This window comes from Chlamydotis macqueenii, chromosome 15 (genome assembly GCF_036417535.1).
Source record: "Chlamydotis macqueenii isolate bChlMac1 chromosome 15, bChlMac1.mat, whole genome shotgun sequence".
Lineage (NCBI taxonomy): Eukaryota > Metazoa > Chordata > Aves > Otidiformes > Otididae > Chlamydotis > Chlamydotis macqueenii.
The window spans coordinates 6,394,844-6,421,290 of record NC_141570.1 but is presented as its reverse complement, the minus strand read 5'-3'; the positions used below and the strand labels follow the sequence as shown (position 1 = coordinate 6,421,290).

Here is a 26,447-nt window from a genome sequence, read left to right as displayed (position 1 = left end):
CATCTCTTCTGGGCAGTTCAAAGCTGCCTTTATGAAGAAGTTTATGGGCTACAACCCCCAGGGATACATGGGCTTTACCATTATTACCAACCTTTGATCTCCACTTGACGTCAAGAAAGCTAAAATCCCCCGTAACGATACTATTTCTCTCTCTAGTAACACGGAGATCTCAGACCCTATCCACATCTGAATCTGGAGGTTTCGAGTAGCATTCAGAGAAACTTTTCTATTTCCCCCGTGTCAGCGGAGTGCTTGGAGGGTCATCGTGCTGCTAATCCAGGACCTTGAGGTCTCAGGGGGAGGAGGAGGTTGGAGAGGAATGCCAAGCACCTTTTCCCATGTATATGTTCTTGCACACACATGCATGGGTTTGTAATTTGAAACTCTCTTTACTTCTGGACAGGCTTTGCAAACTGCTTAGACCACATTCTCCGAGGTGTTTAAAGAGGGTGGAGTATGCAGTATTTATTTAGGTACTCTACAAACCTTAATAAGAATCGAGTGCTTGTAGCAATCGCAGAGAGCAAACAGAAAGCCAGCTGGCAGAAACTGAACAGTGCCACTGCATTTTTATTGCTTCTAACCCCCCAAAAATCAGATTATTACTAAAAAAATGTCTTTTTTAATTTCATTTATCTCTGATCCTGCATTAGTTTGTCTGCTGTGTGCGGCAGTATTATTAGCTGTACTCTATTTTTCAACTGGCTATAAAAAATCAGCTTTTAAATTTCCTCCTGGTCCAACTCCTCTTCCGATCATTGGTAACCTGCACTTGATGGATCTTAGAAGGCAAGATAAATCACTAATGAAGGTAGGACAAAAACCCTCAAACCCAGACCCTCATAGATTTTAAAGCTGCCTGGAAATATCAGTGAGAACTTTTTGTTTCTTTTAATTCAAACTAAATTGTAAAGTTGTGAAAATTGCTTTCTAATATTTTTCTGGGCTTCTCCTAGCCAATGTTTGTGTTGATGCGATGTCATTTATGAGCGATCAACCATTTAAAAAAAGATTTTGGGGTAACACGGGAATTCTTCATGTAATCGTGATGATGTACGTGAAGTATATAATGCTTGTGGGATTTGAAATACTAGTTTGACAGCTCAGACACCCAGAAGTCTTTCAAAGCATTAGGACCTAATTAACATGAAATGAAATTGCTTCCCTCCTTTCCACCCTGGAGAACTGGCACGGGGCAGAGAGGGCCAAAATCCAGCTGCCCCGGTGCAAAATCCGCTTTGCTCTTGATGAACTGGATACGCGTTCAAATCTAAACGGCGGCACAAGAGAGGGATGGAGAAGTTGCGCTAAGGAACCAAAATGAGTCGCCTGTAAGCTCTTCTATTAACCTGTAATTAAGACAACTTACCCCACTTTTGGTGGTAAACTGTTCTGCGGTGCAAGACGAGGCGGGCACAGCCCGGGGTGCTCACGCCAGGCTGCTGAGCGCTCCTTCCCCGCCTTAGGAGGCAGCACCCGCGGGAATCGAGCGCGAGCAAACCCACAGCGCCGGTTCACGACCAGGCACGGGCACAGCTCCCGTAACACCGGTGCTCGGTAAACGCGGGCGGGTCTCTGGGGGCAGCTGATGGTGGGTTAGCACTGCCGTGGGGTGAGGCTCCCAGCACCCGGTGCTGTTGTGGGCAATGTCTGGGCTGGGGTCCGGTTACCCAGCGGGACCGGGCAGATGTTGCTGCAGGCTCTGAACGGCAGTGTGGAATGACCTCCACGTGCTTTCATCACCTGTTAGGCTACACTTGGTGTTGCCTATGTCTGCCTTTACTTTGGGATTACTCCGGAGGGGTTATCCCTCCATCTCACCCCACAGAGAGAAAAAAAGCGGTGACGGCATTGAGCAGCAGGCACCAGCGTTTGTTGGCTGGGCACCCAGACGGGGTGCCCCCCTCTCCTCTGCAAAAGCTGCCGGTGGGCCTGGCGAGGGCTGAGTCTGCCTGCACACACCCTCTGTTTGCTTAGGCAGCAGATTTGGACTGTGCCTTCCCATCACCTCTCTCCAGCTCAGCCCAAACTCTTCCCGTCTGTCCCTGAGTCAGCCTCCCACAGTCCCCAGTGCAGCGCCAAGGAGGTGCACGGGCAGGGGTTGGGAGGGCACGGCAGTCTCGCCCTTGTAAAACGCAGGCACGTAGCTGCAGGCACACACACGTCGGTCCTTACAGAGCGCGGATTCCCTGGTCAGCCTGCCTCGCTCTGTCCCAGACCCCTTTCCATGGCAAAGAGGAGCAGAGATCTCCGCACCGCGCAGCAGCTCTGGGAGCACATGGAGGACATGCCAGCAGGACCGCATGCTCCTGGAGGGATTTTTAGCCCCCTGAGGCACTGCGTTGCCTTTGAAAACCGCCCCACAAGGCACAGCTTTGGTGGGGAGCTGTGGAGGATTTATCCTGGGGCGGGTGGCAGTGAAAGAGCCTCTCAGTGTCCTGGCTAAGATACACCCAGAGCCTTCTCAGAGCAAAATGAGCATCAGTGTGTGTGCAAGCATGGGAACAGCCAGGGATTTGGGCAGCCTCCTGCTCCTGCTGTGGGTTTCCCTGCTAAGCCCAGCTGAGCTATAGGTAGCAAAGCCAGATCTAAGCAGAGGGGCATGGATTTGCAATTTGTGGTTATTCAGGGCAAACGGCTACTCTGGTCTAGTAGCAGGGATGCAGGAGTGCTTTGCTATGAGAGAAGCACCATACCAAAGCTTTCCTGTGTGACAGCATCATTATTTGCACTGAAATGTCTTCTCTGTTTTATCTTTCTCCATTTTGCCAACTTGTGTGCCATTTGAGGTCCGGTCTTTAACTCTAGGTGGCTTTTTTTGTTTTTCATTTACTTTCTCCTTAAGAGCAAAACCAGATTAGTAATGCACTGGTGGGGATGGGGGTTCTTTCATGGCACGGAGCCTAAAATCCGTACGGATGCCAACCACGCATCGTATTTGAGCGTGGTGAGCTCTGGCTCACCAGGATGCAATATACCCTTTCAGAAAGCAACGGGCACTTGCCCCGTGCACGCTCCATCCCTTCCTGACCATCACAGCTCGCCTCTTTTTCAGCTTGCGGAAAAATACGGCCCCATCTTCACCCTCCACTTTGGGTTCCAGAAAGTTGTGGTCCTGACCGGGTACGAAGTTGTGCGGGAGGCGCTTGTGAACTACACAGAGGAGTTTGTAGACAGACCATCCATCCCAATATTTGACCAAATTCAGAACGGAAACGGTACTAGAGCAATAAGCGGGGGCGGGCGGGAGGGACGACACCACCGCTTAGCGCCAGCCTAACTGTGCATCCCCGGAGCCCGGCTTTTAAACATCCCCCTTGGAGCCTTCCGAAGCCAAGCCAACAGAAATTATTTGGCTTTCCTCGCTTGCATGCAATGCCTCTTGGCTTTCCATCATTTTTGCTAATGCACTTGCGGCTGATCCATATCCTAAACATTCGAGGGTGAAAAGTGGGATTTTTAAAGGCACTGTGGTAATTCTGGGGTTAATTTCCATAAGACGTCAATGAGAGCGGCTCACTACCACCTTTACAAACCTTCCCCACGGTTTCAGGGAACTTTGGACTAACTGGTTTGGCTGTTTGAAGCTGTAGGGTTTTTCCAAGGCAACTCTCCATCCCTGAGTATTTCAGAGGACTTTTTGCCTTCTTTTTCCATCCTCTGCTTCAGCTAAGGCTTTAGCTTTGAGCATCCAAAAGGCAGCTTTATATGCTGCGCACAGGCTGAAGTTGGGATTACAATTAGAAATTAAATTACCCAGCCATAACATCAATACATGAATTTATCACTACATAAGAAAAAGGAATCAATGGTGAGAAAAGCATTTTTCAGACCTAATTTACATGTAAAATATCCCTGTGGGAGACTGCCAGTATTGCCCTATATGTCCTTTCACACTTACCTTCTCAGCCCAAGTCTGAGCCACTTAGAGGTGGCCCAAAGCTGTAAATTCATAGGGGCTGTTAAATAACAATGGTCACAAATTTTCCCATGAAACATGTTTTCTTCAGAAAAATGCTCATTTGTTGACTCTGAAGCTGTTTGCAGAAAAGGAATGATCCAGATGAAATTGCACAAATTAAAGAAAAATTAAAAATTAAGTTTAGAAATTTGCTTTGACATTTTTAGAGCAAGAAGTTTTTCTTTCCAAATTAAAACTATACTGCTTTAAAATAATGTTTACTCTAGGAAAAGCAAAAACATTTTAAAACCTTGCAACCAAGATAAAGACGTGAAGTGCTGGAATCCAGCCTTTCGATTGACGCAATCTGAGACAGTCTTTGGATTACTGACACAATTTTTTCTTTCACTATTTCCAACACTCTGATGGGATGAAATACCAACCCTGTTTGGTGGTGTTAGTGATCAACATGTGAGCTCAGTGACCTCCACAAAATGACAGTGGTTTTGCCATTGTTGAAAGTACAGTGCTTCTGGGAATCTCAATAAAACAGTTCAGCACTGACCAGGGTTGAGGAGACTGAATTATCCCATCCTACACAGATAAAATACCATTATGACTGGAATAGGATGAAGGGAGAAGCTTCAAAGATACAAGGTTGTTGCTTGAGGCCTTAGACTTGCAACCAGACAGGACCAGAAATGTTGCATGATTGACTTAGACTAACATCCCTCCCCAGCTCTACAGCCAACCCTTACTGGTCTGAAAGCCATACCTGCTTATCTTGTGCTCCAGAGAGGGCTGAGGCAAACTGGCTTGGGTGGGAGCTTGTTTTTCCCAAACTACAGGCTCAGTGAGACTGAGAGAATGGAGCTGAGAGGATAGAGGGATGGGGAAGAAAGAAATGGGAGACCCTTAGTCCCCAAATCCGTGGGAAAATGGGCAGCAGAAACACTTGTGGAGATCCCTCCTCTTCCAGTCCCCTATTTTGTTTTGTGTGGTGGGGCTCCTCCATGCACGAGCCCAGCGGCGATGTCTCACGGCCTCCCCAGGTTTGTTCTTCTCTATCGGGGAGCTGTGGAGAACAACTCGGAGGTTCACCGTATGCAGTATGCGCAACCTTGGAATGGGAAAAAAAATGATAGAAGGGAGAATTTTCGAGGAGCTTCACTTCCTTATCGAGATGATCAAATCCTTCAAAGGTGAGCTGGAGACCATCACGGTGCTGTACAGCCTCCTACGCGTCACCGCTGCTGCAACATCTCACTAATATTTCCATCCTTCTCCCATTGCAGGGGAACCTTTTAGCCTGACGTCCTTCAACTGTGCTCCAATCAACGTCACCTTCATCATGCTGTTTGGGGACAGATTTGACTACAAAGACCCAACATTTCTCACTCTCTTAAGACTCATAGATGAAGTTATGATTCTTCTGGGATCTCCATATTTGAACGTAAGTAACCTATTCCACATATTAACATTTTTTTACACTGGCACTTTACATTTGTGAGCCACACAAACCATAGGTTTTAGTTCAGCAATTTCCAAATGTTCAGAGCCAGCCATTACACCTGAATGTGACAGTACTTGATGTTGAGAGGCTGACCAGGTTGTTACTGGTCGAGGATTTGCTTCCAAAGAATAGCGTAAATGTTTAAAATTAGGTGTTACTAAATAAAGGCTCAAAGGTTGCAAAGCCCTGTCTCGTGAAAATCTGCCCGGGAAGTCACTGGGATGCTAAGATATTACTGCTACGATACAAAACTCACGTGATATGTCATGCCTTAGGAAGAAGCTATTTCAGCTCGTTGATACTTCCGTAGACTTAATGCTTCTCTTTTTTTAATTCCTCATTAGTATTTCAATTTCTACCCATTCCTTGGATTTCTTTTCAAAACCCACAAGATTATGCTTGGGAAAATAGAAGATGTGCGTGTCATTTTAAGGCAATACATGAAGGCAAGCAGGGAGGATATCAATGAGAACAGCGTGAGGAGCTACATTGATGCACTGATATTCAAGCAACAAGAGGTATTTGACTGCTTAGCTCTGTGGACTGTTTGTAATGTCTTCTTTGGATTTTCTAGCTATAAGAGTTGCCGAATCTTGATTTCAGTCATGTCGTGTAAATTATTGAAATCCATGCCGTTATTCTAGTGGTATTGAAATCAGATGCCAGTCTCTCACAGTTGGTGTCACTTACTGCAGAGATTTTTCTATGAAAATTGAGATATGAAAGCCACTGTCTCAGTCCACTCCTGAAACAGCAGCGCTAATAATGTGAGATCAGCTCCTTGTTCCTAGTAGAAAATGTGTGAATTCACATGAAAGCTGACTCTGTCTTTCTTTTTACGCCAACAAATCAATTAATCATCGATACTATTGCTCCAAGATGAATCATACACTTAAAGTACCTGAATGATAAATTATCAGTACAAGTCCTAGCCCTACCCTTCATCTCACTTTAGTAGAGACTCGGCAGTTTCACACGTCAGTTGATTTTATTCAACACAAAACATTTGGGCTCTGAGATTTTTCTTCTTTCCAACTGGATTTGGGCCAAACTTAGGCACTAAGTATTCTACCCAGCTATGCAGAGGAAGGGTCAGTACAGTCCTAGAGCCCAGCAGAAATGACATGAAAGGTCATTTTTGAACATTGTTGGGAATTCAAACCTGCCCTTGGGCAGGAGGAGTCCCTCAGAGCTAGAACTAGCTGAATCTCCTTCTGGAAGAGACTGGAGCAACCCTGTGAGGCTGAGTCCAAGAACAGCATCGGGTCCTGGGCTTCAGCCTGCTTCTGGGTGGAGATGGATGTGAAACCAAAACTCCACTCCAAACTTTCCATCTTTGGTGCTCCCATCTTTGGTGAATGCTGTGCATTCAAGATCAGGTCTGTTTAATCACTCAGTTCACAAACACAAGATCATAGACAGCAGTGTTGTAGGCTGTGCAGTATTTCCCAAGCTTGCTGAATACTAAAACTAATGGTTTTAAGACTTTTCTTACCACTTGTGTTTTTCAAGGAGAAAAACAAGAAAGACAGCCTCTTCCATGATGACAACTTAATGGCATCCATACTTGACCTGGTCATGGCGGGAACAGAGACCATAGCCACAACGCTCCAGTGGGCCATCTTGCTGATGATGAAATACCCAGAGATTCAAAGTGAGCTCCTTTCGCCTGCGCTCCACCCCTGGCATGGCTCATATGGGGAGGGGAGAGGCCTGGCCTCAGATCCACAAAAGCTCTTTTGCCTTAAGAACTGAATCCCATCTCTCTATTATTATGAACTCCTGATGTAATTAGATGCTGGTCAAAGTCACAACCAAATAGTCCCTGTGCCTTGCTGGGAGAGAGGATGAATGGAGATTGAAGCATGATGCTGAAGAAACAACCCATCCATCTGGTTGAACTAAAAATAGAGCGGGGAAACCCTGCTGGTGTTTTAAAAATCCTCTCCCTCTAGGCCCTGGAAGCACATGTTTTTCCCAAAACTGAATCAGAAACTGGCTTCTTTGCTGGAATCCAACTGTGTTTGTTCCTTCCAGAAAAAGTGCAGGAGGAGATTGGGAGAACCATCAAAGCTGGAAGCTGGGCCACATATGAGGATCGGAAGAACATGCCGTTTACAAATGCGGTGCTACATGAAGTGCAGAGGTTTATCACCCTCCTGCCCCATGTTCCTCGCTGCACTGCTGTTGACACCCACTTCAGGGGCTACTTCATTCCCAAGGTAGGTAACTGCTCCAGCCCAGGAACACAGCACCCTCCCACAGTGGGACAGTGCCACTACAGACCAGTTTCTTTAAAGGAAATTATAGGACAGAAGCCCAAAGTAGGTATCCAGAACCATCCCCAGAAGAGTTTCTATGTTGAGTGTATGAGGCTGGTATTGTAGAATTACTGTTTCATAGCTGAGCCTGTTCAACTACGTTGAGTCCAGAGAGGACTCTGTCAGTCCCTCTCATGCTCAGGACTTCCTCACTCCACAAGTGACCCTGGTTTACCTCCTTGATGCCATCTGCACAGTGAAGTATCTGCCAGGGACTTTAAAGTATCCCATCCTCTGCTTGAGGTTTTCACAGGACCTTGTTGGGTTTGACTTCAATCCTTGACACTGCTGGGAAAATCTCACTGACTTCTCTCTCTGCTGGCTGGTGTCAGCATCTCAATGTCTCCATCTACCCCAGGTGAAGCAACTCTCCTGGGACACCAAAGTCTGTGTCACAAAATGAACCAACAGAGCACTTTTGCTATCTTTTGTGCCTTCATGTACTTTTCTTCCAGGGCATAATTGTAATCCCATCACTCACCTCAGTGCTGCTGGATAAGACGCAATGGGAGACACCACATCAGTTCAACCCCAACCACTTCCTTGATGCTGAAGGGAATTTTGTAAAGAGAGAGGCTTTCCTGCCCTTCTCCATAGGTAACTAAAGGGCTGATCTGCACAGAGCTGAGGTTATGGCAGGACCATTTTGTTACAGTATACACTAATGGGGTCTTCATGGCTAAGTACTGCATTTAGCTTGGTCAACAAGCAGTGAGGCAACTGAATGAAGTCAATTATTCTGCATCCAGGGAAATGGCCACTCTCAGAGCACACCTCTCCCCCACTGAAAGCTTTGGTTCTCAAAGCTTCAACAGGAGAGGAGATAAAGAGATATACTGCAGTGAAAAGAAGGTGGAAAAATGCCTCAAAGCTGTCAGGAGTAGGTGGACAATCAGACAGGACTGGTAGGGCTGCCAGCACAGATATGCATGGGGTTTCATGAGCTCTCCTGGAAGACAGGGTACAATCCAGGAACCTTCAAGGCCTGTCTTGAGGCAAGCCCCATGTGTGAGTGGGTCTGACGGATAAGGCCTCATCCATTGCCCCCCAGAGCCAAGGAAGAGAGCCTCAATAAGCCTCGCAGCTTGGCTGGGTAATACAGCCAGCAGAGACCCAGTGTGGGACAGAGTACCTCAGACCATATTACTCTCACTGTGGAATCTTAAATCCAAGGCCATGGATTGTTCCCCGAAATCACCTTAAACAGTGATTCTTCCAGCGGCCCTTTTAAGAGCTCCCAAGATTCCCAGCAAGGCCTGTTCCAGAGGAGGAAGTGCAGCCGCATGGTTAGAGGAGGTGACAGAGCACTCGGCATCCTGGCACTACCTCCATCTGTAATTTTGATCAAGTCACAAACTTTTTATTTCCTTTTTTTAACCTCAATTTCACCAGCAAAATACGATTAACCTTCTCTCCCTGGAGGCTCATAAACCCAATCCCTTGGGACTCAAACTGAGCTAACAGTAGGAACAGTTGTTAGGTGTCAGAAACTCTCCCCCGAACCATCCTAAAAGAAGAAATATCGCTTACACCTTGCCTTCCCGACAGCCATAAATGCTTCCAAAGGTTGCTAATTTCCAAAAATGCCTGCCACCCAGCCCATGCCCTCCATGGCTGCAGCAGTGTGCATTATGAGAGGGCACAGCTGGATGGAGTAGTCTCCCTGGGAGTCTAACAAATCCCAACGCTGCAGGAGCCTCTAAATATTATAAAATGAGATTTCCTCTAAAATCCCACAAATCCTCCCACGCAATCTTACACTTTCCAGCTGTTCCTTTACAAGGATGGCTTGAAGGATTCCAGAACATGCTGCAATGACAGTGCTCCAGTCAGCAGTGACTTCTGACGTTGGGAAGCCTGCCTCACTGTCCACCACATGCTTCACCCATACAGGAACCATCACACAAGGGCTAGGAATCTAATACAAAGAGAAAGCAGGAAAGAAGCAACGCAGTCTTGTCTAAAACTGGGATGTTAGGATAAATTCCACAGGAAAAGTGAGTTTCAAATCACTTTGGGAGGAGGTGGCATTTTTCTATCAGGCCATGTTTTAAGCTCTAAAGATGCTGAGAGGGTTGGAAGAGCTAAGGAGAGAGGAGGGTAGATCATAAATGCATAACAACCCTGTAACATGGCTGTGACTTGCTGCTGCGGGTAGCTGTGGGGTCAAAGAGACCAGGCAGGCACACTGTGCCAGCATGACTGGGACAGACGCCTTTAGCAACACAGGTTCCTCTGCTCTGAAATGCTCTGGTGCATTTCAGGCTTTCACTTTTGCTTCCATTACAACATCTTGGATGCCAACGCATCCATGGCAAGTACTCCAGTTTGATCTTTCCATCAATAGGAAAGTAAAGTAAATACACTGCTTTCATCCACAGGGCGAAGGAACTGCATTGGAGAAAGCCTCGCCAAGATGGAGCTGTTTGTCTTCTTTGTAGGGTTGCTGCAGACATTTACATTTCAACCCAAGCCAGGAGTTTCAGAGTCTGACTTGGACCTTACTGTCCCCCAAACGACTTTCACATTAAGGCCTCAGCCTCAGTCAACCTGTGCTGTCCTGCGCGAATAACCACAGCCTTGCTGAAGAGCAACCCAACAGGTGGGGAAGCTGCTTAGACCCAATTTATCTATGCTAGGACCCATCAGCCCCATCCTGCCACATCACCCTCTCTCACATCCCCTTCTCACCATCTCCATCCACTCCCACTCCACTGCTCTCCACCGCTACATCTGCCCCATAGGCTGCTGACCCCCTCTTTGCTCCTGCGCTGTGAGAAGGTACATACAATCAATTAGAGACCATGATGGTGGTTGATATGCACTTCTCAAGACAGGCTGTGCACGGAGCCAATGGAGGGACCAAGGAAGTGGGCTGGTGAAGGACAGGTGGCCCATGAGTAGTAGGTGTGACACCCAGGCTCCCATAGCAAGGCAGTGAGGTTCATAATGTCACAGAAATCTGCCTGAAATCCTGAAGAAAGATGCACAGCCGTTTGCTGGAAGCCACAGAAATACACTGTGGATCACACACTTGAACCATCCATAGGTATCTCCTGGACTTTTCCAAGCTCTCTAATTACCCATAGCTTCTATCAAAATCCAACCAGCCTAAGCAGCCAAGTCAAACACTGAGAGTGAAAAAAACAGATCAATTCATGTGTTTTGAGGACAAAGTTATTTCTGCCTTAGAACAGCATTCTGAAACATCTCCAAAGTCTGCAAATCCACTTAGATAAGAAAGTGCTATTACCACCAAGTTCAACACTGCGTAAGGTCACACAAGATTTGCACCAATCATAAAAGACTAATGATACAGAAAATAAACTGGATTCATTTCTAGTTTTATGGATTTCTGTCTTTCCTGACCTTGTTAAATAGGAGCAAACACTGTTCCTCTCTTCAGACCTCTCGCCTTAGGTTAAGGGCCAACACAGCAGTCAATCTGGTACTTGGGATGGTCTGGCCATTGGAACTAGCCATGCCATTTCCTTGCAAATGGTGTCTAATTTCACAGTGCTGGTATTGCACACACACACACACAAAGGGAATTGGGATCAGGGATTAGATGAGACCTGGTTTGGGATGTTTTCCTCTCCTCGTAGCTTTGTCTGGCTGTTTCCCCTGTCTGTAGCACTCTTATCTGCCGTCATATTCTGCAATATTATTCCACTTGATTCATAGCTCAGGCAATTTTTCATCCATTTAACTGCCTGTTAATTGACACGTCTCCATATGCATGTTCTTATCGTGTGCTTTATCATATTGTTTGTTTGTCCCTTCACGGGAACCCAATGAAGTTTTAATCTCATGTCTGCCACGCAACTTTACATCACACAGAAATACAAATGCCATGAAATATCCATTCTGAGCCCAGAGTGACAACAAATATTCTAAGTTTTACTTACATCTCACAGGTGAGAGGTTCTGTGTACTCTTGTCCTACTACAAAACAGCTCAAGAGAAGGACGGTCCATACCTGCAGAGTGGTTTCTCCAGGGCAAAGAGCCTTCCCTTTGTACTTAGCTACAGGCTACTAGTCAGCCTTGATTTTTCACTTTTATGACTTCAACTCTTGCTTGCAGAGGCTGAATTAAAGGTTCCCACCACAGCTGCACTGGTGTTGGTGCTGTCCCTCAGCTTGGTGCCTTGGACCCTGAGCCTCTCGCCTCTTGCCCTCCCAAAGCATCAGCTGCTGGCAATGTCACTCTTGAGGACCGGTGGCAGCAGGATAGGGTCTTCTTCAGAGAAGGTGGGGGGGGAGACAGGCAAAACAACCAAGGAGCAAGCCACACATCAACTCAATGAAGGAAGTCTTGATCTTGCTGAAATCAAAAAGATTTTTGCCTTTGGCTTCAAAGAGGCCGGGACTGTTCCCACTCTAGCACCATCCAAAAGCCATGTGAACTCAAAAGACAGATGTGGCAACAATCTAGTGTTTCCGGGGACAAAACTGGGCTGGGTTCAAACCTGCACAAATTCACCAGTGGAATCTCAGGCCTGATCCCCTGCCACAGGCTCTCCGGGTCTTGGCTTCGAACGTGAGAGATGGATCCCTTCCTACACAGCACAGCACCTTCAGAGCCTGCTCTTTCTGGACATCACCTGCTGCACCGGCACTCCCTGGCAGGCAGAGCAGAGCCTGCGGCCGTGCTGGCTGCGTGCCGAAACCCAGACTGCGCGGTACCCGTGCCTCAGCAAGAGCCGTGAACTACCAGGTGCAAACCTTGAAGGAAAACAGGTTTCTTCAATTCCTTTGAAAAGTGCATCCTACTTGTAGTTTGTTAGCAGATGGATGGAAGCGATCACTCCCCAGCACGCTGAATTAGACATCCAAATATATCTCCAGAAAAGAAAGTGCCTGCCTCCCATTTATCTGTTCAGCTAAACAATGGCAGAACATTGATTTTGACTCAGCTACAGATTTTTCTACCAGAAAACATCGGCTCTCAGGGGTGGAAATTCCATTTCCACATTCCTCAGTGGCCTTGAGGGTCTTCCCTCTAGCTGCAAAACGTGTTTGTGCCTGGCAGCACACTGACCTGAACCGAAGGCAAATATCTTGGGGCAGGACAGGTGGCCTGATTTTTAAAGTAAGATGTGAACAAATCCAGCTCATGCTGTGTCTGTGGCTCATGCCTGGCTGGGCAGAGTGTCCTGTAGCCCAGCCTGCCATCCCCAGAGCCACCCGATGTCGGGACCAGGGGCAATGATCAGCTGCAAGGATTGCAGCGACTGTATGGATTTGTGAAACAAGGGCTGCCTTGTACCTGCAGCCCCTCTGTGCGCTGGCTAGAGCGACAACCCTTGTGCAAAATATAATTTCAATTTTCTTTTTTCCACGAGATGGCACCACGATCCCTCGGAGTCTCAGTCAGCCCAGCCCTGCAGTCCTTACTGGGGTAAAACGCCCTGCCAGCCACAAATCAGGGCTTTTAGGAGGGTAGAGGTAAGCCTTGAGGTTTTACACACCCCCAGTCCAACTGCATTCACCTGCCAGCAAGGCTGGCAGCAAAGGCATTCGGTACTATTTATTTATTAGAAGAAATGGGAATGTCAGGAAGATATAGGGTCCTGACAAATCTCACAGCAGCAGCAGAGCCTGCCAAAGACCCAGAAAAGGCCAAAGACTCCCAAGGAACCGTGCTGAGGTCCCTCAGAGCAAGGGGAACCTAAAATGTCCAGGGTTTGGTATGTGGGATTCCAAACCAAAAGTCTAGAAAGTGTTGGAAGGGCATCCATCACACACAGGAACTGCAGGTATCTGCGGATAATTTATTCCTTGTGCAGCAGGGAATGGGAAAAGAGTTGGAATTAGAAGATGATGCAACACTTGTATCTAATATTGCTCTCCAAGTAAAGAAATAACCCACTCTTGAGAAACATCCTTTTCCGGAAGCTCAGAACTAGGATAACTTTCTTATGCTGTGTATTTGATGTGTAAAGTAGTGACTCTCCGGTCATTTCCAGTTGTGTATCTGGGTGGAATTTTCCAGGTAGCCTTACCCACCAGCTCTCCTTTGCTTGTTAGGAAAATACTTGTTCAACAGATATTTTAAGCGCATAGCCAGTACTTGTAAGGCTTTGAGTAAGAAGACACTACTTGAAGCTACTGCACAGGGATCTGATTTCTCCTTAGTGTATCTGCTAGGCTATGTACAATACAATTACATGGATTTTTCTCACTTCAGAGCCTTGGGCTTATCAGCGTAGCACAGCGCAGGCACACTGTGGATGGGGTCTCATGGTGAATCCAGCCTCTGCAGTCGTGTTCAGCTCAGATTCTTTGACCCCAGGTGGAGGCTTAAAAGTAAATTTCTGGATCAAGCCTGTGAAGAAGATGAAGAGCTCCATCGTGGCAAGACTTTCTCCAATGCAGTTTCGCCGCCCTGCAATGCCAAAAGCATGGGTGTTGGAGGAGTGATTGGGTAAGCGGTGGCTCAACCTACTCCCTACTACTTGATAGCAATAGCATGAGGGACAGTAGGGGCCTCAGAAATGCCAAACAGTGAGCCGTGATATTCAGCAGCCATCACCGTTGGTCTCCTATAGGCATTTGAACAGGGCTGTTTCACTCTGAGCCTGCAAGGAATTGATCAGGGACACCCTACAGACCAGCCTTCCCAAGGCAGAGGGAAGGCTGAACTCTTGCTTGAAGGTGTTGAGTCTTCTGTAGGTCCCACCAGGACCCGGTGTGCCTCCCCCAAGTCATCAAGACCCAGGGCGGGTGTTTCTAAACCATTCCTTCTGCTGATGTCTGTGCTGTTCCCTACAGAGCCTTGGATCCTGCCAAGCTTGGCAAATGTCTTCTGAGGGGCACTGGGAACTCTGTGCCCCGTGCAAGATCAAACACTTTTGTTACCTGTGGAGAAGGGCAGGAATGCTTCCTTCTTTACAAAGTTTCCATCAGCATCAAGGAAATGGTTGGGGTTGAACTCATCTGGTGTCTCCCATTGCGTCTTGTCCAGCAGCACAGAGGTGAGCAGAGGAATCACCGTTGTTCCCTGCAGCACAACCATGCTCTGCTTTAGCCTGTGTGGAGGTACCAAACTTCTGGCTTTGCCCATTGAACCACATCATCGTTCCTCCCTTTGGGCTGTGTCTGCAAGCAAACTTCTGTCTCTGAAGAACTAATTTCTGGGCTTGTACGTGACCAAATGGCCCTTAGCTAGTGTGGATACCCAGTTCACTGGAATAAGTGACTAATAAGTGATTAAATAACAACGGTTGCTGGCTGTTCCTGAGTTACGAAGCAGAAGAAAGACATGGGCCAGATTTCCTTCCTGCGCAGCTGCTCTCTGCTTGCCTCAAGCAGGCAACAAGACAATGCCATGGTACTCCAGAGGCAGGACTGCTCTATAGGGCATGAATGGCAATGGGGAGCGACGAGAATAAGGAACAGGATCCAGATTACAAAAACTGAGTTATGGCAATTGGGAAATTGTGTGTGTAACTCTGAAGTCGCACTGCCATCAGTCCGGACACGGAGGAGATGGGGGATTAGGGAACTGGTTTTTCCCCACCAAAAGCCCTGTGCTTCAAGCTCCCCCACTTCTTGTGACATTTTGCCCTGTGGGTCACTGATGTGCTGCACCCCCCTCTTCATCTGCAGAGCAGCAAGTACCTTGGGGATGAAGTAGCCTTTAAAGTGAGTGTCAACAGAGGTGCACCGTGGAACATGTGGCAGGAGGGTGACAAATCTCTGCACCTCATGGATCACTGCATTGGTAAAAGGCATTTTTTTCCGGTCCTCAAAGGTAGGCAAGCAGCCAGGGCCAAGAACTTGCTCAATCTCTGCGTGCACCTTTTCTGGAGGGCAAAAGAAAGGCATAAAGTGAGTTCTCCTCAGTAGTAAAGCACCTCCAGATCCCAGCTCGTGATGACTGTTGGTTGGACTACTCCAGGAAGGAGGGTGCCTAGCCCCTGGGAGCAGAGAGAAAACAACCCCTCAGTTCCTTTGGTCCTGAACGGCAGCATACAACGCTTGGACAGAGGTGGACAGGTTCCAGGTGCTCAGAGTTTGAATGCATGAGAGGTTATGAAGCTTTTATAGATGAGCAGCACTTAGGAAGTCACTGCACAGTACATAAGAAAAGTAAAACCACAAAAGTGTCTTACTTTGAATCTCGGGGTACTTCATCAGCAGCAGGATGGCCCATTGCAATGTCGTGGATGTTGTCTCAGTGCCAGCCATGAGCAGGTCGAGCGCAGAGGCCAATATATTTGCATCATGAAAAAGTGTATTGCTTTTATTTTGCTCCTTTAGGGAAATGCAAAGGAAAAAAACCCAACACTGCTGTTAGCATGGAAAGCGAGAATGAGGATGGTTAACCTAGTCTTCAGAGACATTAGAGCGGGATGCATGTGAATTCCAAGTGCCAAGATGCACCACATTGACATTTCAGTACAGAAATGCTTTAGTTTTCAGCAGAAATATTTTCACACTTGAGATTTTTGCCCCCCACCCAAAATGAACTAATTGGACAAATTAATTGATTTTTCAACATCACATGACATTTATCTGCTCTGGGCAGTGGCTATCTGATCAACTCAGGACTTCCATCCCCTGCCTGTGGACCCTGAGAAGGTGAAAAATTGGTGAGACGTGCAGTCTCCCCAAGTCAGGGAGCTGGAATTTGTCTAGGCATGTGCCAGGCCCTCCTAGGAAGCATGAGAAAGCCATGAAGGCCCAGGACACCAGTGGCACATCAACTCTGCTGTCCCTGCTTCGTGCTGCTGATAGGAAACACCCCGCCTGCTCCTGCGTGCAACAGCCGAGGCACGTGCGCAAGGCACCGAGCCCAAGCACCCATCCTGCCCACCACCCATCTCAAGCACGCGGATGCAAATTGTTGGAGAAAAAGGGCAAATACAGACTGACCCTTCCTTGCTGTGCTCCCACACTACCATTCCTGTTGGTAAATCCACTGCGTGGGAGCTGGGGATGTGTTCACACAAATGCAATAGAAACTTCGGCATCTCTGCAACTGGGAATGTGTTGCCTCTTCCCACACCCGTAGGGAGGGATACGTCTGCCTGGAGTGTGCTGGAAAAATGACATTACCTCTCTCTCACTCTCCAGCAAGGAAGAGACCGTAGCTAACACTTGAGGACAAGTATGTAGTACAGTATGTAGTATTTAACATATAAAAATAGGAGGATGTTTACCCAAAATTTAAATATTTTCATATAGACTGTAGTAGAGCACGTTCATTATACAAGCAACACGGAGCATCTCTGGATAAAACACCACACTAGGAATCGTCATTTTGTTAAAATACCTCTTGTTTGTATACCAACGCATCGATGTAGCTCTTCAGGTTGTTCTCATTAACACTTTTTTTGCTTTCCTTGATGCACTTCTTTAAGATCTCACACACCTCTTCTACTTTTTTCAGTATCATCTTGTGAGGTTTGAGGAGGAATCCAAGGAATGGATAGAAATTAAATAACTAAAAAGAAAAAAAAACAGGAAAAAAATCATAGAAAAAAAGATTTAGAAGAAAAAAAAATTAATTCACCCATTACCTTGTAAAACTCAAATATCATAATGGAGAAATAATTTATGTGAGGAATCAAATTACATGACTGGAGTATCTCTTTTTTGTTAACTAAAAAAATTTAGTGTATAAAAATGCCTCCTCTTGTTAAAAATTCTCTTCAGAAATGAATGGAGCCTATCAGACTTGTCTAGACAAAGCCTATAAACATGAATTTAAAAAAAAGCAATTAAGGGAAAGTGATAGTAAACTCATGAAACAATGAAATTACATTTTTAAAGAGGTAATAAAGCAGAAAGATAAAACATTACGCTTTAGCGAAGAAAACTCCAAATGTTTAGCACACCAAAATACTTACGTTTTAAAGTTGTTAGATCATCATTTTTAACTTTCACATGAATTATAAATCAATTACGCTCAGTTCTCAGCACTGTTAAATTTCACAGCGCAATAAATAGTTGGGTTTTATGTGCAGGGGGCTTACTTACACCATTTCTCAATGTTATAAATAATCTGGCTGCAGAATAAGCTTCACAAATCTCTTGCTCTTGCCAACTGGTTGTAACTTTTGCTGTTTCCTGCAAAACCTAAAACTGCCATAGAGACTGAAAGAAAAGGGATGTTGTCCTGCTGTAATCTGTAACTATTGTAAATAGTTCTCATTCAGGTAATAAATTCATCAGCATCCTTTTTTTCTTAACCACTCTTTGGATTACTTACAGTATTGCCTTAAGAAACTAATGCTCTGTTCCTTGTGATGGAGGATTACGTTTAATAAGAGCTCTTGGCGCAGGTGAGAGCCTCTTCGTTGGAATACTCTTTCCATGCAGCTCCATTGAGCAGGCATTGATTTAATGCCACAACAGGAGCTACGAGAGGTCCGTAAATAATGTCTGCAGCTCTGCACTTTGTACTACTACTCTGTAACCTCACTAGTTTCTTAAACTGCAGCAAGAGAACCAAAACCTGGCAGCCCTCAAATACAAGTGCAGTTATCCCTAAGGCAAGAAGTTACTTTTGGGATGTTCACACAGCATCCAGCAGAAAATAACTGGAATAAGTCTGTGTATTTTTCTTTGCACATGCACAAATAAAGTAATTATTTCAATAGTTTTATCACCAGTGTGTTTTTAAAGAAACAACCTCTGGCCATGCCTTCCAAGAGGCACCTGAACCCCTCCTGTCCCTTCCACCTGAGCCTCCTTTGGACTGAAAATACTAAGGAGCGGGAGATGCTGGCATTTTGTGTTTTATTCTGGTTACTGCTGGAAGAATACTGACAAAGCAAAAAAAATATCAAGAACCAAGTAAGCAGAATCTTTCTGAACTCTTTGCCGAAAGCTCTATGAACATTTTTGAGACACACTCCAGGAACGTTTTCCTGCAGTTACTGTGAAACACTGAAGACAGAAGATTGCCAAGATCCCAGTCCTGTATTAGGGTCTTTTTCCTCATGGAAGACTACAATTTTTCATGAACTGTAAAGTTCACTAAATAAAGTGACTAAATACAGTAAAATAAAGGGTGGTGTCTATAGCACTTCTGCGGATTTCCACTGACATTCCTGGGTACTGCCCACTCCAAGTCCTGCCATGCTGGAAGCCTCATTGGAGGAATCAAGCATATCCCTTCTGCTAGGAAGGTGACATCAGCATCTCAGCCCAGTGCCAACACATAGTGTTGGACCTCCATTGCAGGAGGATTTCATAAAGGAGGAAAAATCCAAATCAAAGAATCTCGTCCCTGCCTGTGGCAGGAGGGTGGGACTAGATGATCTTTAAAGGTCCCTTCCAACCCAAGCCACTCAATGATTCTATGAATCTTATGTTTCAGTACCCTAAAGACTCTCCAAAACCACCCAGCAATAGTAAATCAGCTTGACCTACCAGCTCCAATGAGATACTGAAGCATCTCAGCACAGAGGGCAACTTACATGCAGGAACGGAGAGCCAAGAAGGTGCATAACTTCATCTATGAGTCTTAACAGAGTGACAAATGTTGGGTCTTCATAATCAAACCTTTTCCCAAAGAGAATAGCAAAGGTGATGTTGGTGGGAGCCGTATTCAAAAATCGTAATCGGAAAGGTCCACCTAGAAATTAACAAAATCATAACTGTATTGGTAATTTCTGGAGCAACTCAGAGGTCTTCACAGTGGCTTTGTAAAGTAGCACAAAACACCTGATGCCATCTCCACCTCACCTTTGAAGGATTTGATCAACTCAATGAGAAAGTGAAGCTCCTCAAGCATCCTTTCTTCTCCAAGATGCTTCCCCATGCCAAGATCCCGCATAGTGGCTACGGTGAACCGCCGTGTTGTCTTCCAGAGCTCTTGAGAGGAAAAGAACACACCTACAGAGGGATTGCATGCTGTGTTTGCCAAGGCAGTATGGAGGTTTCTCAGAAACACAAAAAACCACCGCCAAGGAGTGCAAGTATTTTGCAACTTGGTGGAGCCTGCTTGGGAGAGGACTGGGGGGGTTTTGAGGGGCTGGCTTGGGAAAGCACCATCCCAGGTAGACTCAGAAGGGAAGAAGGTAACATTTTAAACAGTTGGGTGCTGTTCACACTGAAGTTCTGGGTTGACATGTTTACACCTTTGTTTCTTTGCAGCCATAGACAGTAAAAAGCTCTATGCATGGTATTTGTCTCGGGCTGACTCAGTTTTCCTTAGAAAAACAACTCAGCTGTTTCAGGGAGCAAGGCTAGGAGCAGGTGATGCCGCTCCGTCCCTGTCAAGAACAGAGCAAACGAGTTCACTCAACAACTTGTGTTTGAGAGGATGAGCTTTATACTGTGCAGGGGGACAAGGAGGGGTGGCAGGGAAGCACGACTTCTGCTTACAGCTGGGGAATACGCCGTGGCTGTCTAAGCCATTGGCCAAAAACAGTGCTCAGCCAAAAGGGTTCGGAGATGTTTGGGTACAATTCAGATGTCCTCCCTTCCCAGGAGGGCTTCTAGCGCTGACGGTAGTCTACATCTTCATACGCTGGTTGGGGAAGCAGCATAGTGTACCCTTCTTCACACTGGGCCTCACTCTTAAAAACAAGATGAAAAAAACCCCACACGCTGTATGCGTTATATACATATTAGGTCATCAAATCTTTTCCTCTTAGCCCTGGATTATTCCCTTCATTGTTTTTCAATGTCAAGTCTTGGGCAATGTATTACTTTTTAACATGCAATTCAGAAACATGCCAAAAATCTGTTTACAGAAGTAATTGTTTGAGGTACAAACAGCCCATGCTATTGCACTCCTGCCAGTTCTTGCAGTCTTTGTCATGAGTCATGCATGATCCACGCTTTGTCTGAACTCCCAGTAACTGCAGAAAAGAGATTGCATAAGGATCTCAGCCTTCACGCCGTGAAAAATAATTTCCTTCCCCCTGCACTGTAAAAAAAATCCCTTGAAATGTCACCCAAGTGCCACTAAAAGTAAAAAAAAACCCAAACTGATAAGGCAAATAAGGTCCCCAGAAGTACTTTTCTTAAGAAAACAAACAGCTGCCCCCTGTTCCCACATAATGTAGCCCTCGATGATAAGGACACAGCTCAAGACTCTTAAATACTGTCGCGATTGAAACAACACATTCGAGAAACAGCATAGCAAGCATGTCCTTATCTTTTTGGCCTGCCAGTACCGTTTCCATGTTGGATATGGTAGAATATGGGTATAGCTGGTCTGTCCACAAACACATCCGCTGTGTTCAGAAGGGCCTCCTTCACTGTTTCATACCCAGTCAGCACCACCACCTTCTGAAACCCCAAATGGACGGTGAACACAGGGCCATATTTCTCTGAAATCTAGAAAGAGAAAAATCAGAGTGTGGAGGTGGTTGACGTCCTCCTGCGGTAGCTAAAGAGTTGTCTTCCCTCCTTCTGTGGAGGGAAAGGTAAAGAAAAGCTTTGTTGCAATTAATGCAAAGAAGTATATAATAGGATTCACCAAGGATGGACATACGAAGGTGTAAGAAACCATTACTCTTTCACCTCGCCTTAGAAAATCACCACAATACCACACTGTACTTTTTATTTCTGCTACACCACAGTTTTCAAGCCACTGCACAGCAGGACTTTATAGTGAGATCTGAGATACTGGGTAGCAGGAGCTCTGTGGAGGCTCACAAACATGGCCCTTCCAGGTCTTACAAGGAATTAAGACTTGACTGAGAGCAACAGAGTTGGAACTGTATAAAGCTATCCTGAGATCAAGCCTGGCGTTCCATAAAAGTTCTGGCAATGTAAACCAGAGGATGCTCCAAAGCTTAGCAACCCCTGCCGCTGTGCCAGAGCAAACACGTAGCCCCAGCAGAGTCTAATCAGTGCTTCTGTAATTGAGCCAGACTTGTTGAATATAGGGGAGAAAAAAAAAAAAAATCACAGGATGCTGATTTCAGTCATTTGTTCAAAATAATGTCTCAGCTGTTGCATCATCTATTCTGCAACTTTTGTGGGGAAATGCTTTAGGGATTCTCCTTTCAGGGAGCACTTTACACTCCAGGTGATTTGTTTGCTAATCCTGAAAATCCTTCTGGCAAGTCAGCTGTCAGATCGTTACTGTAGTTCCACAAGCTCAATATAAAATCTCACCCCACCCGCAGCTGCAGCCCCAGGGGACTCTCACACCATCCTCTGCCCTTCGCAGTCAGCCACTGTGGGCTGCTGGAGTAAGAACAGGGATAAAGATGCATCTCCACAGACTTTTTGAAGGCTCCTCACATGGCACAGTGGTGGGAGTGAGACAGGGAAAGCCAGCTCCTCTCAGCTGCATAGCACTAAGCAGGCGAGAGGCTCCTGCCAGCCCCATGTTAAACAGCTTGGTGTCAGGTGCGGGATGCTCACACCCTGTGTCTTGACACAGGGAATGCCCACTGAGTCACAATTTGGCTTTGAGAGAACAAATACACTGAAATTTCCCCTTTTTTTTCTGGGAGACAGATGTGAGGCAACTGTGATTCCTACAGAAAATCTTGTCTTGCCTAAGTCCAAGTCATTCACCATTTCAAACTATTTCTCCTACGCCTCTTCTTGGGGCTGTGCTACATTAATTGCCATTCTCATTAAAAACTGGCAACATAATTAATGCAAGCTATTTTGGCAACCACAATTAAGCATCCATCTTTCAATTTAGCTACGTGGACAGTCAAATATTTTCAAGTATTTCACAACACAAGGAAGATGCCAAAATTTAGGTCCGTCGGTCTGAACTGATGCGGATACTCATCATTTTCACCGTGTGAGTAGTTCTCATGTGAGTCTCTGCTCATATTTAACACCAGCCTTTGCAGAGTTGGAATTTAACAGCTTCCTTGGACATTCCGAAACCTTTAAAACATCACAGTTTTTAAAAAATGCATTTGGCACTGAAAATGGTCTCAGAACTGTCACCAGAGGAGAATTTTAAAAGGGCACATGCTGAGATTCAACACCCTAGAAACAAAGGACACTCGTTCTTACCTTCATTAGTGACTTGTCTTGCCTTCTGATGTCCAGCAAATGCAGGTTGCCAATGATCGGAAGAGGAAATGGACCGGGAGGCAAATTTAAAGCTGATTGCTTAAAAACTTTTAAAACATAGAGTGCAGCTGATAAAAGCAATGCACACACCCCACAGATGAAGAGGAGTGTGAAGGCAGCCATGTTTTGGTGGAGCTTGCCTTTCTGGAAAGCCGCTGAGACCCCTTTCTCAGAATGCTCGCATTATATTTATTCAGAGTAAATGATGTCAGGGGTTTTGCTGTGCTTTGCACAATCTTCCCCTCCACCCCCAGCTCTCTACAAAAATTGGATTTTATGTCTGCAGAAGGCAAAGTCCAAGCACAACTCGTGGAGATGCTGGCTTGCAGGCTCCTTGCCGAGCGTAGCAGGGCAAGTTTGCTTCGTTCCCACAGCGTAGCTCAGATTCTCCTGCCCGCAATAATTTCCCAGGGCCTGGCAGTCCTAGATCTGCTTCATTGCTAGGCATGAATCATGAAATTGCTCTTTAGATTTCCTTTTCATTCCTCACCTCCATCCTCTTCATCTAACCTCTTCTCTGAAGACAGACAGCTCTTTACCTTCTGCCTTCTAGCTCTTTACCTTACAAACGCCAGTCCCAAAATAATCCTTCAGGGTAGACAAGCATTGCTCATCCCACGGCACAGTGAAGGAGAAGCAGGTCCTGCAGGCGAGGATACTTGCTCCAGGCTATGTGTGAAGCCAGGTGGACAGCACCTTCCCTCCTCTTCCACCTTCTCGTGTCCTTGCAATGAAGCATTTTCTCCTGGTGAAGGGGAAGAAAAAAACCAGGAAATCTTCACGTGCCAAAAAATGCAGGCAGGGATCTCTGTTGCTTATGTCTGTGCTCTTCCTATTTATTGGCCCTTTGAATCTGGGCTGTCCTAAAGATCTATACGGTGTGCAGACAGAAAGCTGCTCCTCCTGACGTCAAGTAGCCCTATAGCCTGGCTTGAATGATCCGGCAGCCCCAGGTAAAACACCTAACAAAGCACTTTCACAGTTTTTACTCTTCTGCAGGCTAAAATCATAAAAAGCTCAATAAAAAGCAGAGTCGCTGACCTCCCCTTGGTTTTTTCCCCATCAGCGGCTGGTGAAAAATGAATTCACTGCTGCAGACTCCAAAGTCATAATTCAGTCTCACGCCTCCTTCTTTCATCAGTGGGTCCTTCAGTGAGGGGCATTTCCCCCTGCTCCCCATCCAGTACTAACTGGTACCATTTTCACTCCATATGCAACAGAAGGAATACCAAAATCATGTCCTGGGGAGCTGGATTATTGAATCAATACATATGTGGAAGTCTTTGTAAATGACCTGCTGTTCCCACTGGTTTCTGGCAGCACCTAACAGAGTGAGACCTGCCAGAGACATCAGTGGAAACACACATCACTTTTGTAAAACTACCCCAATCTCACAAATGATGCAATGGTCCTGTAAGCAGGAAAACAGGAATTGATTTTATTTTTTTTTTTTGAGCCCTTTTAGATCAGAAGGGTTTTGCACTGCTCCATACTGTGATAGGAGATGGTATCAGCCTTGAGGATGCTTTGGGACTGTTCCAAGGTGCAGCAAGGTTCACGCTGACACGGGACACAACACCTGTTCAAACCTGGGCTCTCCCATCCATCTCATGCAGGTCATGGACGGACAGGAGGGGATACGATCTCAGCTCATACACTGTCCTCTCTCAAACCGAGCACCGCCCAGGAACCATCCATCCATCCCAAACCCACGTGTGTTACAAACAACAGCGTTTGTGGTAAGAGCAGGAGACCGGGAGTCTGGATATGTGCGTTTGCGTCCTGGCTTGGACAATGACTCGTCTATGTGGCTTTGAGCGCAGGGCTGTGCCCCAGGACGGCCTCAGAGCCCGTGTCAGGGCTGGGCTGTGAACGCAGCCCTTGTGCCCACAGCCCCGCTCCCCTGGGGCTGACCCACCTCCTCCCCTTTCGCCATCGTCATTTCTGGGAGGTCTTTTGGGCTCCCTGCAGAAAGGAGGTGAGCGGGACATGGCATAGGAACAGCATCTTCTCACACCGTGAGAATTACCAAAAGCAAGAGGCAGAGAGATGTCACTCTGACACTAAAAATGTCTTTACGATTCCCAGAGCGAAGGGAGCGAGGACGCAATCAGCTGCCTCCACACACCCCTGGCCTGCCCAGCGGGAGGAGAGGTTACTCATTACCCGCTGGATGAAGCAACCCGTGAAAGAAGCAAAGCCGGGCAGAGATAACAGCATCTTAGATGGCCTACAAAAACATTTTCACCTCAGAGATTTAAGTTAAAAATTAAAATGAAAATTAATCTTTATCTAGGAGTAAATGATCTCTCCGAAAAAAAAAACCAAAACCTCCCCCCAGTCAGGGCAGGGTCATGTCACAAGTCACAGGAGAAATTAAGGAAAGGGAAGCACAGAAAGAAAAGCCCTTACACAGGGAGTCCCTGGCCCAAACCACCCATGGATTCGTAGTTGGGAAAGAAAGTTGGGAACAGCACGTCGCTCGAGCCCTGCTCCTGCCTGACAGACGGAGTTCCGAGTACCACAGTGCAAGGTTTCGGAAACGCTCGCTCTTTCTGACTCCTGCAGCTCCAGGCTGAAGCTGCTTCACCTGACGAGCACTGGGATAAGACATTCAGTCTCTCCGGGGCCCAGCCTGGCAGAAACCCTGCTCTCAGACCCTTTACTCCTTTCTGAAGCTTCAGGGTTCGCTCTTCATCATCACGCTGGGCTCCCCCTTCCCCAGCACCACTGGCAAACCCAGCTGCAGCATGCTTTAAAGGCAGATTTGCCATGTTTTTTAAGTTCTCTTTCCCCGGCATCCTCATCCCATCTGCCCAGCCTCTGATCCTTGAAGCTTCAATCCCAGGTTTTAGCTGGTGCTTAATTACACACAAACACAATGTATTTAAGATAAATACTTTTTCTGCTCCTCTCTTTCTGCATGAAGACTTCAGCTTCTCCCTCTCCCTTTTCTCTCTGAAAAACAACTTTGCTTCCCACCTCGGTCTGCTCCCTGACGGCACCCACAGGCAGCCCTGTCCTGCCTGCGCAGCGTTTACCTGCGTGGAAAGTCCTGCACATCCCAGCCTGTGCCTGGGCGACAAAGCCACCTCACTGGCCCCGGCACTGCGGGAACAACCACCTCCGCTGCCACATCGCCCTGTACCAGCCCGGGACGCATCCTCACACCGCCACGGCCTTCTTGGCATCGACAGAGCCTGTGGCCAGCAACGCTTCCAAAGCAAACAGGAAATCACGGGCAGGCAAAGCCTCCCACCTCCAAAGTCCCACATTGCCACACACCAAACCAAAGCCAACCTCGCCGTTCGGTCTCCAGGCTGGGTTTTTCAGGTTGCAACCTTGAAACCACCGTTCCCCCTCTCTCTTTCCTGCCCTGCCTGTGAGCGGGCTTTCCTACCCAACCCCCCTCAAACGAGCAGGAGGGCGCCGGGGACGCCGTGCCCCAGGACGCCGGTGGGATCAGCCGGAGGCTGCAGGGCCCGTGCCGAGGGCCGATCAGCCGGGGAGCAGCCAGCAGCCTCCAGCGTGGGTGGCCTCGGCAGCACTTTCTCTGCTCCGCGGCCACAGCTTGCAGGCTGCCACCAGGAAAAAAATGAAGCCCTTCTCCATTTATTTTTCTTGCAAGCTGTGTTTTAAATGTTACCCTGAACGGCCCTTTGAAACAGCACGAGCTGCCTCGGACCTTTCTCTTCA

At 46.8% G+C, this 26,447-nt stretch overlaps 2 protein-coding genes across 2 annotated transcripts; one reads left to right on the top strand and one right to left on the bottom strand.

Annotated features, from left to right (window-relative positions):
- The first annotated feature begins 613 nt into the window (after positions 1-613).
- Positions 614-10,307, top strand: LOC104480057 (cytochrome P450 2W1-like). The gene is made up of 9 exons (XM_010120879.2): positions 614-811; positions 3,056-3,218; positions 4,954-5,103; positions 5,197-5,354; positions 5,759-5,932; positions 6,927-7,068; positions 7,452-7,636; positions 8,191-8,332; positions 10,117-10,307. The coding sequence occupies exons 1-9, from the start codon at positions 614-616 to the stop codon at positions 10,305-10,307; spliced, it is 1,503 nt and encodes a 500-aa protein (XP_010119181.2).
- Positions 10,308-13,490: 3,183 nt separating this feature from the next.
- Positions 13,491-22,935, bottom strand: CYP2W1 (cytochrome P450 family 2 subfamily W member 1). Its single transcript, XM_010120878.2, has 9 exons — positions 22,692-22,935; positions 20,876-21,038; positions 19,437-19,586; positions 19,169-19,326; positions 17,017-17,187; positions 15,854-15,995; positions 15,360-15,544; positions 14,598-14,739; positions 13,491-14,124 (listed from the first exon to the last, which is right to left on the bottom strand). Exons 1-9 carry the CDS (start codon positions 22,872-22,874, stop codon positions 13,940-13,942), a joined length of 1,479 nt encoding a protein of 492 aa, XP_010119180.2. The 5' UTR covers positions 22,875-22,935; the 3' UTR covers positions 13,491-13,939.
- Between the last annotated feature and the right edge of the window lie 3,512 nt (positions 22,936-26,447).

Excerpts from the sequence above, each read along its gene's own strand:
- LOC104480057 (XM_010120879.2), top strand. The coding sequence starts at position 614 with ATGTCTTTTTTAATTTCATTTATCTCTGATCCTGCATTAGTTTGTCTG. Across the intron at positions 5,933-6,926 it reads TGATATTCAAGCAACAAGAG|GAGAAAAACAAGAAAGACAG; the intron begins GTATTTGACTGC and ends GTGTTTTTCAAG. Across the intron at positions 7,637-8,190 it reads GGGGCTACTTCATTCCCAAG|GGCATAATTGTAATCCCATC; the intron begins GTAGGTAACTGC and ends CTTTTCTTCCAG.
- CYP2W1 (XM_010120878.2), bottom strand. The coding sequence starts at position 22,874 with ATGGCTGCCTTCACACTCCTCTTCATCTGTGGGGTGTGTGCATTGCTT. Across the intron at positions 19,327-19,436 it reads GTTGATCAAATCCTTCAAAG|GTGGACCTTTCCGATTACGA; the intron begins GTGAGGTGGAGA and ends GTTAATTTCTAG. Across the intron at positions 15,996-17,016 it reads CGTTGGTATACAAACAAGAG|GAGCAAAATAAAAGCAATAC; the intron begins GTATTTTAACAA and ends ATTTCCCTAAAG.